This window comes from Odontomachus brunneus, unplaced genomic scaffold, assembly GCF_010583005.1.
Source record: "Odontomachus brunneus isolate Ranch 3 - 2012 unplaced genomic scaffold, Obru_v1 Obru_scaffold_157, whole genome shotgun sequence".
Taxonomy (NCBI): domain Eukaryota; kingdom Metazoa; phylum Arthropoda; class Insecta; order Hymenoptera; family Formicidae; genus Odontomachus; species Odontomachus brunneus.
The window spans coordinates 366875-384403 of record NW_022639607.1 but is presented as its reverse complement, the minus strand read 5'-3'; the positions used below and the strand labels follow the sequence as shown (position 1 = coordinate 384403).

The 17529-nt window shown below is 46.4% G+C and overlaps 2 protein-coding genes across 3 annotated transcripts in view; one reads left to right on the top strand and one right to left on the bottom strand.

Annotated features, from left to right (window-relative positions):
* LOC116850832 (la protein homolog) overlaps positions 1–193 on the bottom strand; it is a 4234-nt gene extending 4041 nt beyond the window's left edge. Inside the window, exon 1 of one of the 2 annotated variants that reach the window (XM_032829550.1) lies at positions 1–193. This exon is cut by the window's left edge and continues 741 nt beyond it. The gene's annotated coding sequence lies outside the window, so the exon portion shown is untranslated. The other variant, XM_032829548.1, reaches the window with a different exon arrangement.
* Positions 194–9278: 9085 nt separating this feature from the next.
* On the top strand, positions 9279–16735 carry LOC116850833 (hairy/enhancer-of-split related with YRPW motif protein-like). Its single transcript, XM_032829551.1, has 3 exons — positions 9279–10853; positions 11219–11433; positions 15249–16735. Exons 1-3 carry the CDS (start codon positions 10183–10185, stop codon positions 15653–15655), a joined length of 1293 nt encoding a protein of 430 aa, XP_032685442.1. The 5' UTR covers positions 9279–10182; the 3' UTR covers positions 15656–16735.
* Positions 16736–17529: the final 794 nt, after the last annotated feature.

The following is a 17529-nucleotide window of genomic DNA, read 5'->3' as shown; positions in this document are numbered from 1 at the left end:
CACGTTGACCGTACAGTTCGAGTCGGTAAAAAATGGTTTGAATCTTGGCTGAAAATGATTCGTATCTTGGTTGTAACGTCGATATTTAGTTCTAAAGTCTCTGCTACGAGGCGCCACTTTCCTCGGTGAGGACTATGAGCGTAAGAGCCTCCGCACAAGAATGTAACACGTTACGTTACGTTAAGTACTGACCTTAAACCCCTTGTCCACAATCTTGCTTTAATTCTTAAGCCATAAGAAATTGACCAGCCACAATTGATTATTTTTAAAATAATTGACTGTGGTTGGTCAATTTATTACAACTTAAAGATTAAAGCAAGGTTATGGACAAGGGAAAACTTATAACCGTACTTAAACTTAAGCAATTCGTAACGTAAGATTTTCTGTAAAAATATATTTTTATAAAAAAAAGTAACAAAGAAGCACTTTAAAAAAAAAACTTAAAATTTTTGTTCATCCTATAATGAACGTCGTGCACTGATTCGTGATTTTGGCTTTACTCACTTTGAGTGAGTAAAGTCAAAATAGCATGTTTTCTTCAACACTGAGTAACTCGGTAAAAAAAATCGTACCATAATCTAAGTATGCGTAAATTAAAAAGAAAATTTCAAGCTTTGAATAGTATTAGTGCACAAAATTTAATTTACGCAGTCCAAGTCAGCAAACATAAAAAATTTCAACAATGATGAATTTTCATTTATATTTGTCTAATGCTACGGAAAATATGAGTGGATTTTATATTCGAAATTATATCTGCAAACTAAAGACCTCAAGAAGCTGTAAAATGCTTTCTTTGAACATCTCACAATTTATTCTCAAGCTACGGCTCATGAAATTTGAAAAGTGAAGTCCCGAAAATTCAAAAAAATCTTTTTGTCGACCGAAACGATAAATATTTGACTTTCGCCCACAACTTTCTGATGTTGATGTTACGAAATATCGAACATTCATCGTTAACGATGTAACGTCGCTTTAACCGGTGTGGAAATTACAGGGACGCGTGCGGGAGACGAATGTAGCGAAGGCGCGTGGAGCCTTTCGGGCCGAACAATGCGGCGCGACGATTGGAAAGTCATCGATCATGTATCCTAATTCGCGCGGCGCCGCGTGATATTGTAAAATTCGTGGCGATGATCGATCGCCTTCGAACTCCCGTGAGACGACACCGCCTCTGTACGCTTGATTACCGCGATGGTGCACCGATGCCCACGTCATCGAGGATCGATGCGACAGCCGATGGCATTGCGATCGCGAGAACGAAGACGCGTGAGTGTCCTGAGAAAATTCGTAAAGTGCGCGAGGCCGAAAGAAGACGCTTCAGCCGTCGTTTAAACAGATCTGCCGGTTTACTGCGATCGGTCGGACACGCGTATCGAACAATCTCGCTCATTGTGACGCGCTGAAAAAAGAAAAGGAGAAAAAAGATGCGGGGAAGTACCTTCACTTAATGAACTGCTCGTGTCCGGCTCGCGCGTGTGTTGCGGTCTCGGTCTGTCAAATAAATCGGACTGACAGCTGTCACCTTTTAAAGCCGCGGTCGAAAAAATTGTTTAATATACGACGCCGAGCGCTTGTCGCACTTGCAACTCGGCGATTGAGTCGCCTCCGACCGCGGCGAATCGTCGTGACGACTGGGGGCTGCCGACTTTCAAATGGGGATGTAATTTTCAGGGGTGCGAGAGCACTCCCGACACGCATTTAAATTCAATCCGCTCGAGCGGTTATTTTCACGTTATTTTCCCCAAACGCGTCGATTTTTTTCTTTTGCCAGAATCGCTCGCTCTCCATGTGCCACGGTGGGAATTCGGAAATTGCCGTAAATTGACCGCGATGCCTTTATTATATGATTTAGAGAGAGAGAGAGAGAGAGAGAGAGAAAGAGAGAGAGAGAATAACTTCTTGTAACATTGGGGTCGCATCGATGAGGCGTCGACACGCGGAAACTCGTAAAGTACTCGCGTGAATATAAGTAAAGTACAATCGGATAATTAGGCGTCGCAACACTTATTTGGAGGAAAGTTTAATTTATTTTACGCTAATTCTCAGCAAATACACCGAGGAAAAAATAAGTAAAATATCTTTTTAATAAGGAGGGAGCGCGGATATCAATAATATATTTATTTAAACCTAAATTCTTTCATTTAAATAAAATGAACAATTGCTTTCATGAGAAACTAAGATTTTTTTTCTTAAGGCTTTAGGAAAATGTATATTTTCTTATTTGAAAAATATTTTACATCAGTATGAGTAAATATGTTATTAGTACTCGCCGCGAACAAATATTGACTATTTCTCGGCTATATTTTTTCTCTCAATCTACATTTTTTATCAGGATACATTGCGGAACTTTTCGGGGTGAAAATGAACGTTGCAATTTTTAATGATCCGACTAATCCAGAAAGAAGACGAGATCCACTGTGAAATGCGAAGTTCGCGGGGAACTCCGACTTCCACTTCACTCCGATCCACTTCACTCTGATAACGTGAGAAAGAAAATAGGACACACCGAGCGACACACTCGAGGGCGGTATACGTTCTGGCTTCGGAGTTTCGTCGCAAAGTCAATAGCGCGATAATCCGATCCGATTAATTCAATTCGATACCAAGTGTGAACGTGACTTACCGCCAGAGGACCAGTTCTTGAAGGGGAGCCGCGCAGGGGACGCAGATGGTGCGGGAAATCGTGATTCGGCGGAATCGGGAAAATCTCGCCAGGCCGCACCGCCCTAATTGGAAAACAAAATGTTCAACTAAGTGTTGCGCAATTTCATTATACGCGCTACGCTCCACGTGTAACGCGAATGGCCGGCTTAATTGCGAGGATTTTAAACAGGAAAATTCGTTGACATTCCGAACAAATTTCAATCGAGAGAAACCCGATATTACATTGTGTATTCTCCGAACACACGAGCGTCATTTACCGGCGACGACTCTCTTTATTACTCTCCAATTTTCATTGAAATTAATTTTGACAAAATGCAATAATAAACAGCAAGATTGTTTATCCATTAATGTACATGAAATTACTCGATATGCACGCATATACTTCGCAAATATTCTATTTGCAGTTTGACGAGTTATACGATTAATACGTTGCTTATTAAAATTAAGAAAAAAGATTCAACGCAAGTAGAATATTGAGATAACCGAATGATGAATAATTTATAAATATATCTTTCCTCCTTTACCATCCGCTTTTGTGCAGTGTACTCTCTACTCTCTTAAAGCGAATCAGTTAAACATCATTGAAAGCAGTGAATATATACTGATTTGCAGTTATAAGTATAGCACTGAAACTGCTCAGTGCTACAATAACGACTATTCACTGATTTACTTTAAAAGAGTAAATTCCTTGGAGCGAAATTCCACTCGGAAAGTAGAGTTAACGTCGAATCGCTCGAATTCGATTCAATCTCACGACACCGCGTGCGTTCGGTATGTCCAAAGTGCGACATCCAATGGTCGGAGGCAGATTTACGAGGGCAAACAGAGGAGCGAGCGGAGCCGAGCCGCGAATAATGCGACGCGTCATAATCGAGATCGTCTGTCTCTCTCTTGACCGCGTCATCGTAACGTGATCGGTGATAAATTCATATTTCCAAACAGCCGCGTCACGATCGCGGCGACCAACAAATCGTAAAGCAAACGTTAAGCGAAAACCACGCGTACTCACTGCTCGGTGGTCGGATGCACACACGCGCGTATGCCTGCGCCAAAGGCAGGACAATGTCTGCCAATTATCGGACGATTGTGCCGCGATGCCAACTGTCAGCGCTGGTCAAGTTGCTGGTCGATCGGGGGAGTGAGTGACCATTGCTTTAATCGATATGTCGTTAACTTTCCGGGAAACTGCTCCATCCGGCATGCTCTCCATTTCCGCGAGACGCAACTTGCGGCCTGCAACACTAAGAATCACAGCTCATTAAGTGGATCGTATTCGAACGAATGTCATATCGGGTATCTCGCGATGACTGCTCTTCTCCTTCGGATACCTACGAGATTTTTGTGAAATGTCTGCGGGATTTTTATCTTTAGAGAGAGAAAAAGAGAAAGTTTTATTTAAATTCCGAGAATTTTGATGACTTTTTAGAGCTTTTAGTAATGCAAAAGAATGCTTGCCGGATTCTAGACACAAATGAAAAATATTAAGAAAAGAAGACAGTAAATAAATTACAAATTATGAAGATCGTCGCGAATTTTTCGGGAGAAGATATAAAGTGGCATATATAATAAACTCGATATGAATACAGCTGTGGAAAATTGATACATAACCGGCAATATATGAAACTAATAATTCCCATCGCTTCCATCTCGCCCGTTTTATCGCCGCCAGTCGTATCCCGAGAAGGATCGCGGAATGAAGAGATCTCGAGTAAGCTACCGTGAAAACGTTATCGAGAAAAATAAAGGCGCTCCACGCTCGCGTACGATTTTCTTCCATCGTTCCGCCTCGATAAATAATTGCAAGGGGAAACGCGGCGAGCGAGGAGAACTTCGGCCGATATCATGTCTACGTGTGTGTGCACATTCACGTATGTATACATACATATATACACAATTTTCTTCCATCTTTCCACCTCGATAAATAATTGCGCGGGGCAACGGGGAAGCGACGCCGCGCGGAAATTCTAATATCGGTTGCGATCACGCCCGGGCCACGATCAGGCGAACATATCGCGGCGAACCATTCACCCCCTGCCACCCCCGGGGGCGCGGTAATCGCGTTTCGTGTTTTTCTAAGAGCGTACAGCCGGGTCATATCCACCGATCGGTCGGTCGGTCGGTCGGTCGGTCTCTCGCCGCCACAGGATTGGCACAGGAGCCGTACGAATACGTAATTTTACGCGTGTTTACTTTACGCAACGACGGCGAGAGGGGGTCCATATATCGTCGGCGCGGGGAGGTGTCTTCACCCCGTACTCCTCCGCCCGTTGTTTGTCCAGAAGATGGACTGACCAGCGGCGAAATCCACTCGACATCGGCGCGCGGTATATGTGCATGATTGAAACGAAATTATGAATAAATATTTGCCGATAGAAAGTACCGGGCCCTCCGCACTCTCGTGAGAAACGACAGACGACGCAGGTCGCCGATAGACCGTCGCGGAAATTCTGATATCGCCAGAAGAAACCGTGATTTCTCTTAATTCGTTTGGCGCGCACAAATTTGACGTCTCTTAATTCGTCGAATATCATCCTAATACAATTTGCTGAAAGATATCTTAAGCCTCCTGGCTCCTCGCCATCTTGATTTATGACGTCAGAAGAGCGAGAAACAATACACGCGCTAAACATTTTTGCCAAATACGTCGAAATGAAAAAATACAAAAATGAAAAGATATAAAATAGCTGTAAAATTAACGTGACAAAATCGTGAGGAAAAATAGGTTGGAGAGGTAGATCGCGTGTCACGTTAATTTTGCGGTAATGTTAAGACAACAGGAAAGTGTTCGGACTATATTACACATCTATTCAATTGATTGCAAGTGTCATTGTGGATACATTTTTTTTATTTTTGCGTATTTTGCGAGAACTTTTAGAGTGTATATTTCTCGCCTATCTTATAAATCAAGATAGCGGCAAGGAGACTTAAAGACGTCCAAGAGACGTCTTCTATTTCTTTGAAACGTCTTCAAGACATCTTTCAGTAATTTGTGCTGTCTGAGACATCAAACGCGCGGAACAGCTTTTTCACTCACAAACTGTATCGAAGCATGGCTGTATCTTCACAATTTTTTCCGAATTACCAGATTCACGATGATCTCAGATGAGATCCATCGTCGTTCTGTCGCCGCGTCGATACGAAAATTGTCGTACAATTGCGAGCAATGAAATTTTGTGTAATTGCGGGCAACAGATAGGATATCGTTCGCGAAACAGAACTATTGTCGCCTGCTCCCCCCTTTCCCGAAGTAACGCAAATACGCACTCCTCAGCACGTATGTGTGTATGCAAACGCTTCGATAGCGCCACGTGTCTTCACGTGCAGAAGTCGCGTGCGGACCGGAAGCCAGAGCCGGATACTTTGGCCCTGCTCACGGCCCGTAATGCGACGTACGATGTAAGTCATTGATATCGTAACCTGCACAACGCTTAATGGCTTGGTGACTCACGGACGACGTCCCTCTTCTCTCGAGACCGGGCTTTTTCAAGCTACAACGCCGAACAGTTGCTCTTTCTTTTCCTCTCTCGCGGTTACCTACATACACGGAGAAAAATAATTTTGTTCTTTTAACAAAATCGTCGTTGCTACTGCATATTCGTAGTGACATCAAAAAAATTTAGTTGACTTTTAGTTGACATTTAGTTAAACTAATTTTACAAATTATTCGTTATCAGAGCAGAAGTAGCCAGGATAGGAAAAATTTGTTGAGTGTATTTATCCTAAGAATCACATTAATTTGCTATTGATGCAAAATCATGTATCCTTTACAAATTTATTTGCTATCGGAGCAAAACTGCAAGTGCTTATATAAATCCGTCATGGTTCTTATAGCAAAATAATTTGTAGATTCAGCAAATTATATCCAGCAAATAGTGATTAATACTCTTAGCAAATCTTTTTGCTGTCCATATAATAACGAAAAAATTTTGCTAGACCAGTACAAAATTTGCTGGGCCAACAAATTATTTTTCTCCGTGATAAATTTCAAATATTTCTTCTGACTGCTTACATTCTCTCTTCTCGGTTACAAAATTCTGCAGTGATTGTTGCTATAAAATTCTCTCCGCGCTCTTTATCCGCAATGCGGGAAACACGTTCCATGCGAATTCCGCCGATAGAGACGAGAGCTGACTCGCGCCGAATTTAACAGTAACGAACGCAAAAGATTACATTCTTGTAATTCATCGTGAAAATAAGCAGTCACACGGATCTGTCGGCCGCGAAGAATGGCCGTGGTTCGACTCGCGGCCTTCTGCTGCAGGATTCCGGTTTGGCGAGGTGGAGAAGCGCGCGTTTACGCGACACCTATGGGAACCACGCACCCTCCCGAGCGCGTCCAGGAGACGATGAAAAGGCTCAGGAGGTCCGCGGGAAAGATATTACATAATGCGGAATAAGGACTGTGGGGTGGTTGTCGTGAATTCGGAGCGACGAAGAATAGTCGATTGGCGTGAGGTGCAAGAAAAAAAAACACTGCGGGCACGCGATCCACTATGCTCTCTTCTTCCCTGCCTCCCCCTTTCCCCTCTCGCTTCTCTTGCTCTTTTACTCTCTTCATCCACCTTCCCTCTCTGTTCTCTCACCCTTGATCGCGTGACGTGTGCTGGACGTGTGTGCACGCGACGCGCGGTGCACGTCTCGTGATACGCGCGCGTCGGCACCCGCTGCGATCGTCGTGTCCTTTTCATCGGCCTGCCCGGCAGCATGCAATCACTTCCTCATGTATTAGGGAAGTCAGCCAATTTCTTCGTACGAGCCACGTAAAGAGAGAGAAAGAGAGAAGGAGAGAGAGAGAGAGAGAGAGAGAGAGAGAAAGAGATCGCGGAATTAACCTAAATAGATTTCTATTCGCGGCGTATGGCGGGTGACTTCGCGAAACGCCGGCTCGCGTGTATATTCCCGCGAAGGATTACTGTCGTGATTTTCTCGCGAAACGGGTCTAAGTAAGTACGTCGCTGTGGCTGTCGTATTAATAGTCGTTACATGAAACTTGTTTCCCTTGAAGTACTTAGATTTTTATTCAGAATTAAATCCAAGTTTCTCAATCGAATCATGATTTACTACAGGATATCTCTCTGGCTGTTCATGACCTGCACACCCGTTGTATGCAGGTAGAACTCGTCAGACTGAACACGAAATTCCTTTACCATATCTCAGACAACCACGCAAAATCGGTGGAGATGTTAATTAAGGGAGACTGGCGAATGATCACACGCGATACGATGGATGAACTGATGACTTGAGTATCTCATTTGAGACGAATTTCAATTTCAAATAATAACTATTAATATAAACCTACGAGATGCGACGTCGACTCTTTGGGTTAAAAACACAATCACGGTTAATAATTAAGAAAACGATCAGAGACGATTAAAAATATATACAAATCGACGAGGACTTCTCGAAATTGTTTTCGTTAAATTACAGGATTTTCTTACGAAACCCGTAATTTTGCCCCTACAACATCGTGCCACGTACACTTTATGCAAATTCTCCCTCCGTTTTCCTCCTCCCGGCCCCACGCCTTCTTGTTCTCTCTCGCCCCCGCCCTCTTCCTCCTCGCTCTTTCCAATTTACCTTCCGCGTTCCACGTCGCATTATCGGTCAATCGCCGCTGAAAAGTTAACGATACGATTAGTCAGCTTCGTTCCCAGGCACCGATAATCATGCGAGCGCGTGCCGCGTACGATTCCTGTGTGAACTTTATCGCGCGATCGCACCCTCTCTCCCGCGCTCGGCCCCCACCTCAAGAGAAAGAGAGAGAGAGAGAGCCGCCCTCGACCCTTCCGAGCTGCCGACACGCGTGGACGTCTCCACGAGCGTGCGAAAGTTGCGCAGGGGGTGGTTCTCGCGGGGAGGGTGGCGGCGGAGTGATTTCATGGTGGCGTGCATATCACTTGGAGGGGGCGAGCTGAGCTGATTGTCTTATCGAATCTTCGCGATTTTATTACCGGCTGTCAAATGATGCGCGAAATGGGGAGAACGCGCGCTTGCAACATGGGGAAAAAGCGTTGCACAAATGTAGATTTCAATTACCAAGCTATTCCATTAGAAAGAGATGAGAAACGGTGGCAGAATCGCGTTCTCAGCGTTCTCTCGGGAGCGCTGAGGCGCGGTAGTTCGAGAATTCACGCACAGCAGCCTGCGAAAGGGCAGTTTCCGGCTGCCTCTTCCTTTCTCTTCGCACATCCGCTCGATCTGACGAGCGGCGAGAAGATCACTTCCTCGTCGGTCTCCTTGACCGAGTGCAGCAGGAGCCGTGGTCGCACAATCAAGGGCCCACACGCTCGTCAGCACGCACGCACGCTCGCACACGAGTCACCGCGGACGTTCCCACGAAAGTCGCCCCTCCTGATTTTCGTTTCCCCTTCGGCGGACAGCAACCTTCTCTGTCTACTTCTCGTTCTTTCATTCTCTCCCTTTCTCACTCTCTTCTCTTTCTCTCTCTCCCGTCGGGATGCTTTTCACCTCGACGGGCGTAGGGCCTCCGGTGCCCCACTCCACGCCGAAGGGCGCACACCTCCGATCATCCCCACTCGCCGACGACGACGGGCCACGCGGTCGTGTGTCGTCCCTGCGTCCTCCCGCACACGACATACGTCGGCCGCCACGCGACCAGTGCACACGCACATCCTGCAGCAGCATCTCAGCAAGCAAGCAAGCAAGCAGCAGCAGCGACGACGACGACCGGGGTGCGCGACAGTCCAGTCGCGCGCACGGCTTCTTCCACGAGCACGCCACGCGACCGCGAACGACGTCGGGAAGCCGCCGCACGTGAACGCCGATAAACTCCCACCGCCGTCGCGAAACAAGTGCCGGACCGATTGCTCCTTTCGCGCCCGCGAAACCGCTTCCGCGCCGCCGACCCTGCACGCACAGGACTCTGCCACGCGGACTCGAGAGAGACCGATAAGGGATCGTTGTCGCCCGCGACTTCAGTGATATCGATAAACCACCATTGAGCGATCCCAAGGAACGCGACTTTCGCGACACTTTCGTGCACGATGCGTGGTGATTGTGCGATCTGTCATCTAACTGGCGACTATCGCGTTCATATAGGACTGTCAGTCGTCTGCGGGATTTCGAAGATCTTTTGGAGGAGATGCTAGTTCATTCGTGAGACACGCTCACTTGACACAAGTCGTACACCGGAAATCTTAGACATTCGTTGCGAGTGTGTGACTTTTAATCGAATCCTTCCACTCGAGTTCAATTGACGAGCATTCGAAGTGATCGCAACGTGTGTCCTGCCGCGGGCTGACAGTAGACAGTGTGTCGATGCTTATCGAAGACCACTAACGATCGCGAACAACGTCGAGGATACCGCAATGCGGCTGCAATGACATCTCGCCTGTGCATCGTTATGGGATCGATAATTGGCGGTCGGTAGCGCGAGCGATCTCGACCTGTCTTCCCTTCAAGGAACGTCGTATCGACCTTTCCTTCCATCCGTCCGTCCGTCCGTCTGTCTGTACGATCATCTGGACCACGCGACAGTCCCGACAGGGTCCAAGCAACATGTGGCGAGTCGTAGTCGCGCGTTCCGACGACAACAGCACTCTTCTGTCCTCCGAGATCACTTCTGGCGCGGTCGCGCCTAGTCACCTGTCGACCTTGCCGGCGCCGCCGTCGGGTCACCATTGGGGTTACCCGCCGCCGCCTCATCATCCTCCCTATCAGTCGACGCAGCACCCGGACATGCGTCACCACCATCACCACCACCACCACCACGACATGCGCCCGCCGGGATCTCACGAGCTACGACATACCGCCGGTGATCTTAGGAGCCAGGAGCTGCGGCACCCGGAGATGCAGAGGCATCAGGAGCTGCCGCGCCACCATCAGGACATCCATCATCGATCCGACGTGGTCAGACACCAGGACGTCCGGCATCAGGACATGCCGGGAATGAGATCGGACATGCCAGAAATGCGTTCCAGTCACGAGTACTTGGAGCTAAAGATTGACACCGAGCTGAGAGCTCCAGAGAACAGTCAGCCGCAGCAGCAGTCGCAGCAACAGTCGCAGCAACAGCAGCAGCAGCAGCAGCAGCAGTCGCAGTCGCAGCCGCAGCAGCAACAGCAGCAACAGTCGCAGCAGAGCCAAGGCCACCAGCAGAGGAGCTTGAAGAGGGCCATGAGCGACTCCGACTGCGACGACGTGTTCTCGGAGGAGAGCGGCAAGGAACCGTAAGTATACTCGTCTGATCTCCCTATATCTTTCGCGTCGACCTCCGAGATCCGCGCGTCTGGAAAACTTGCTCGCGACGAAATCACCGTTTTGTTTTCGAGGTCCGTTGAAACGGACGATCGTTTGTGCCGACGCAACATATGTCTCTTTGTAGCGTGACAAAGTCGCAATTAGTCGCGGCATTGTTTCAACCCGTACGCCGGAAATTAACGAGCGCGTTCTGTCGCTCCACGAGGTCTCCTCATTAACAATACGTAATTAAAACTCTCGACCCTTTCTCTCACTCTTTCTCTCTCTTTTGCGCGCCCGCGGGCAGCTTTTTGTCTGTCGCGAGATTGACCTACCCTCGACGTTGATGTTTCAGATGCAACTCACCCGGAGGAGACTCCTGTCAACACGCGTCGCGGAAACGCAGAAGAGGGATGATCGAGAAGAAGCGTCGCGACAGGATCAACGCGTCCCTAGGTGAGCTGCGGCGACTGGTGCCGGCGGCTGCGAGAGATCCGCACAGCGGAAAGCTCGAGAAAGCGGAGATCCTGCAGCTCACCGTCGAGCATCTGCGTACGCTCCGCAACAAGGGTGAGTCTCTTCCCTTGGATTCTTAGACTCTCCTGTTTTCCCGCATTGAGAAAAGAATGCTCGAAAATTTATTTATGGAACATCGAGTTTATCAAAACAAATTTTCATCCCGCAATAAATTTTCAAGCATTTCTTCCTCAGAATACAAGTCATTCTTGAAGCTATTATTATTATTGTTTATTATTTGTCCGAATCCGACTCTGAGACTTTCGTAATTTTTTTGCAAATTCATATCGCGATCTCTGCGTATCCTTGCTAAAGGGCTATTCAGAAATGGAACACACTGAGAAAAAAGTACTCGAGATAAACTTTGTTTCAAAGAAGTAAACTTTTTTACAGGAATAAACTTTATATCTGACGAATAATGCTTCAAGCATTTTCTTCCCAGTGCGTTTGAAATGTTACAGCATTGTTGACCGACAGTTTTCAACGTCTTCTAATTCTTATTTCCGGATATTCCTTTTCTAAAGCGCGGCATTTGAAGATGAATAATTAGGTTTGTATTTAGTTTCTTAAAATCCGATCAGATGTAAATTACTTTGAAATGTTCTAATATTTTTGTGTGTAATATGCTGTGTAACAATCATTGTTAGTCGTATATTGTAATCAATTTAGCAAAATTGTATCTGCTGATTGCTAACTCTTTACCTATCAGCAACGTTCGAGTTAGTGAATTTCCTCGTGGTAGGTCAACAATGCGCTAACTGTGAGTTACATAACGGATGTGCAGATTACATAGAACGAAAGATATAACGGTGTCGAGTAATAAGAGCCGCGATTCCGGAAGAACCTGCCCTGCCCCGTTTTAAGCGCGCGGCGGAACTCGAGGACGATCCTTCGGGATCAATAAGACGTTTTTTTTGCTCAAGGTTTCTCAGACCCGGCGTTTTAATAACGAGCCACCGTGGAAAGAGTTGCCACACTCTCACCAATTTCACTTCTACGCCGTTATTACGTATCTCTGTATAGTCGGCGGATCTTTTTTTCCTCTTACACCGGAAGACACCTGTTGGCCGTAAAGGCCGACAGCAGTAACTGTAACTGCCTAACCGAATGCCCATCTGGCGTCTCTGCGTTTCCTTATTAAGCAGATTCGAGAGCGATTACCAATGTGGTCTCGTAAACGATACCATCGGAATCGATACAATGTGTTTCTAAAATTGAAGGCTGCTCCTGCCTTCGCATGTTATTACGAATTTCCGGTACCCAAACCCGATGTCCCCTTACGCAAAATAAACGCGTCATTTAAAACTTCCTCGTTACGAGGACAACACGAAATATCGTTTCATTTAATCGCGGTTTATCAATTGATCGAAAAAAGCCCTGCGAGAGAGAGAGAGAAAAGATTGCAAGCTCAAAATGCAAGCTTGAAATTTCTCACGCAATATTCCAATTGCATTAATATTGTTAGTATTACTTCGGTGACGTCGAAATAATCGCGTCACGCTACAATGTTTACCTCGTTATTGTCGAGGCGAGCGAGTTCCTCGAAATATTCAGCGTGAGACGAAATATCACGAGAGGAAGAGAGAGGAGCATCTCATGGAAAATCGCGGGGACAGCGGCATATGTTGGTCGTGAAGGCCGCGACGAGGAGCCCGAAACTAAACGGGATCCTCGAAGCAGGTGCTGGACCGGGCGCGGAGATCCTGTGGGAAGCACAGGAAGTCAACGACTCTCTGGAAGTAATGTTCCCACGATTGGTGGCGGGCCCGGGGGTGAGGTGTCCCGCGCGGCACCCCTCGCGAGGGAGGCGCTCGGATCCGACCTAGGGCAGATGTCGAACCCTGTGGGAAACCAGCTAACATAAGAGTGCACGAACACGCGGACACTATACGCGTCCGCGATTGTGCGCAGCCCGGCGCGCCGCTGCCTTGTTTGTAAATGCGTGCTCGGTCAAGCAAGGGGCGCGAGGCGCCCCGAAAATGTGCGATATTAAATTTAATATCGCCAAATAAAACGCCTGAGATCGAGCCTGCTGGACCGCGCGCGACCGGCCGAGGATTACGACGTCTCGCGTGACACGCTTGAAAAATGTTACGCACAGAAAACAAGAAGGATTTGGTTGAATTAACCGAATGTCTGATGAGATGTGAACATACCAGAATTCCGGCTAAAGTTACCAGAATTCTGTTCAAGTTAACAAGACTCTGGGTAACCAAACGAGACTTCTGTTCAACAGTTGCAGATTCTGCTTAACTAAGAATCTTGTTTGACTTAGTTTTTCTTGTTAACCGGTTAACTTGAACTTATTAACTTGAATAGAATTTTGGTAACTGAAAAATTCTGGTTTGTTTACACTTTTTCACCAGATATTTGGTTGATCCAACCAAATCTCTTTTTCCGTGCAATAATACCGTCTTTTATTCGCGTTCATTAATTGTAAACTGACGTCTTGTGAAGTTCTTTTTTTTTCGTGCTCTTTATGTGGAAAATGTCCACATAAATTTAACTTTAATTAATTTTCCTCGTATCCTAGCCGGTTTAATTTTGCTCAGATCTTAAATGACAGACAGTTAAAGTCCGAAACCACGTGGTCATCTTTCGTGCAAATGGAAGTTTCAGAATTTCGCGTATCGATACTTGGACGATGATCGATCGCGCGTAGTTTGACGCGATGAATGATGTTTGCGCAGCGCGGGTCTGAGAACTTGCATAATAACGTGGGACACTCTGCTCCGTCGCGGTGTGCGCGTATGTGTGTGTCTCGTATGAGGCCCGCGCGGCCTATGGGGGTCTAAACGATTCCCACGCTACCTGTCCCATTCCACGTGTACACAATGAGCCGCCTGCTGCTAAAGCCAAGGCGCCCATCTCGCCTCGGTGCACGTATGCCGGCATTGTTGTGCCGCGAAACTAAAACTGCACAAAGGACCTCCGTCCGCAGATGCACTTCGCTGTCGATCTACGAAATCGGAAAGAGATTCGGGAGACTCTCACGGAAAAGCCCGGAAAAGCCCGGAAATGTACCGCGTTGTTTGCCGAGTTCAGACGCTCTCTTTCAATACGCGATATATCTTTGACGTCATACGATTTCTTGAAGATGATAAGCGTCATGAAAAGATATAACGATTGGAAACATCGTAAATATGGCTCCACCGATAATTATCGGCCATTATCTTTGAACCCGACTAGAGATTATTCCATGGTCTTAATCAGGATAATCAGTTATTTGATTTGCATAAAGTAATATCGTCAAACTCTTATGAATCATATAACGCAGCGTGGCAATCAGGACCTTATTAATAATAAGGGTTACTAATAATTAGGGTCTAATAACATTGTTTTATACACTAACCATGTAACTGGTAAAAATCAACCTGATAGGATTTTAGGATAAATTTCTATGGAAATTTCGTTTCGCGCAATTTATCGCACGAAGAATCAGAGGAGGATTCGATTATATCCGAATATTAAAGATATACGTTTCTCTCTCCCCTAAGTCACGTCCAATTTTCAATTTCAACTATATCATTTTCTACTTCGCTTCAAGTTCCTTCACAAGATACTTTATCGCATATTTCATTCCATCAGCGTTATTTTTACACATTGTCACAGAATTAACCTCTTCTCTACGATAAGCCCACTATTAAAATCAAATAATGCTGACTGCTTCGATGAATTCACAAAGATGCAATATTTTTGGCATACGAGATACTCACTTGAGTTCTTGTGATTTTCGCAATGCTGGTCAATGATAACGTTGTAAATTCTTCGAGCAATCAAAATTGACAACACAGCGCGCTAACATCGAGACAGAAGGGGTTAACGAGGATCGCAGTTCATAATCTCACTTCAATAAATCATGCTTGCAGGACCGGAAGGATACGACAGCACGAAACTCGCGATGGACTACCACGCGGTAGGCTGGGGCGAGTGCGCTGCCGAGGTGGGTCGTTACCTGGTAACCATGGAGGGTCTGGACGAGAGGGATCCCCTTCGGCTACGGTTGCTGTCGCACCTGCAGAGCTTCCACCGCGAGCATCCGCCGTCGGGCGCTGTGCCGTCGGCGGTGCCGCCGGCCACGTCGTTGACGTCGTCGTCCACTGCCAGCGGCTACGACCCGCCGAGCACAGTCTCTAGCGGTATGCCAGCCGGACCAGCTAGCATGCAGCATCTTTTAAGCAGCAGCACCATCGGCTGGAGCCAATACCCGGGTCAGTATCCCCAGCAACAACACGGGAAGCCTTACCGACCCTGGGGAACAGAACTGGCATACTGATCTCGTAGTTGACGCGCGACCGACAGCGAATCGACCGGTGCAAGAGCGGTATAAGTCGGTGAAGTTTCAAGTAGAAAGAAAAACAAAAAGACCGCCCTCTTCAAAGGCTCGTTTATAACAATAATTATCCCCCGTGGATTATTTTATCGTTTCTACTTTACTTTTCTACTCACAGTTTACTAAGTGCAGTTGTAGAAAAGTTGAAAGGAAATATTACGACGTAGATGAATCTTTTATCAGTGCTTTTTTAATCAGCAAATAATTAGTAATAATATTTATTCCATGTAGAAAGAAGGTAAATCGACATTATATCGCTCTTCTATCGATCGCGTCGGCGTGTGGATTGGATAGAACTCAGTTACCGCGCTTTTCGACGTTCGTCCTCACGTTGATCGGTCGATTGTACGTCACTTCTCTCGAGGGCTCATCGATAATTTAGAGAAACTGTTCGAAGTTAGAGAGAAATGCGAATATATATGTGTATATATATATATATATATATAAAGATTTTCGATATGAGACACGTAGCTGCAACGTGAGAGGCAAACCTTATCGTTTTCGTGTACATACATGTATTTTTTACGATACTTCGACAGTGTATTTCAACGTATCTCAGGAATTCCGAGCGACCAAAACTGTATATCGATGTATTTATACAATGAGTGAGATAATGATAGTCATGCAAGTACCTAATTAGGATAATACAATAAATTATTGATACGGGCAGCGCGCGCCGGACTCTGTATATATGTACGGACTGTACATACGCTCGTGTAAATAATATATGACGTATTCGTAATGTTTATATCGGGTTACTTCGTAATCTCGACTTTACTGATTCGTGCACCGTCGTTTCTTCCGAGCTCGCGCTAATCGTCGGCGATAAGCGATTGCGCGAGCGCGCAAAGTCCAGCGAAAGAAGAAGATGAGAAAGAAATAAAAAAAAGAACACGCGCAGAGATGGAAGAGGAGAAACGGCCGTGGTACGCATGTCGGGACGTGCCATTACGCATTTCAGTGTATACATGTGAGAGAGGCCTGAGTATTTTTGCAATACAATTTTGTAATAAAACGATAACACGAGGATGCAAATAGAATATGGCCGGTACGTATGTAATTTCCCCTTTTTTCCACTTTCCCTCAAGGATGCTTGAATCGATAATACGCTTCGCGGAACTAATCGCACGAATAATAATCTCTGTGACATTAAAGAAGAAAAGAAAAAGAAACACGTCACGTTGGGGAGAAAGTCTCTATATATTCTTATCAGATCCGACGTTAAGTACGAAACAGGAAACTCGTAGACTCGCGCCGATCGATGGGGAATTCGCAAATTCGACGCTTACACTCTCTCTCTCTCTCTCTCTCTCTCTCCCCCTCCCCCATGTTTGCACGATTCTGGGTCGCGGCGGGACGATGTGGGCAAACCGCCTCTCCTGCCTCCTCGCCTCGTCGTACTTTTGCGTCACGCGCGCAAACGAGCGGGCTTTTGTGCGTTTTACGTACCCCTTGCTCCGCAAAACCGACACAAATTTGCGGACGAGAGAGCGCGCGAATTTACACATTTGGGGAGGCGTGTATGCGCGCCGCTTTTTTTCCCCCCTTTCTCATGCAAAACTCCCTTCGCAGACGCGGAATATTCCCGACCACGTAGAACAAAGGGGATTTACGGCCCTAGCCGCTCGCATTATACCCGCAAACCAGTTTCGCGGGTCGTTAGTTTCGCGACATAGTTCGCGAAACGCCTTTTTCTTTCCTTTTTTCCACCCTATTTCTCTCTCTCTCTCTTTCTCTTTCTCTCTTAACGAACTGCGCACGGCGATTAGTCGTGGCTATTTTCGCTCCCGCGCGCTCGCCAGCGCACGACGCAACGG

Excerpts from the sequence above, each read along its gene's own strand:
- LOC116850833 (XM_032829551.1), top strand. The coding sequence starts at position 10,183 with ATGTGGCGAGTCGTAGTCGCGCGTTCCGACGACAACAGCACTCTTCTG. Across the intron at positions 10,854-11,218 it reads GAGGAGAGCGGCAAGGAACC|ATGCAACTCACCCGGAGGAG; the intron begins GTAAGTATACTC and ends TTGATGTTTCAG. Across the intron at positions 11,434-15,248 it reads GCGTACGCTCCGCAACAAGG|GACCGGAAGGATACGACAGC; the intron begins GTGAGTCTCTTC and ends TCATGCTTGCAG.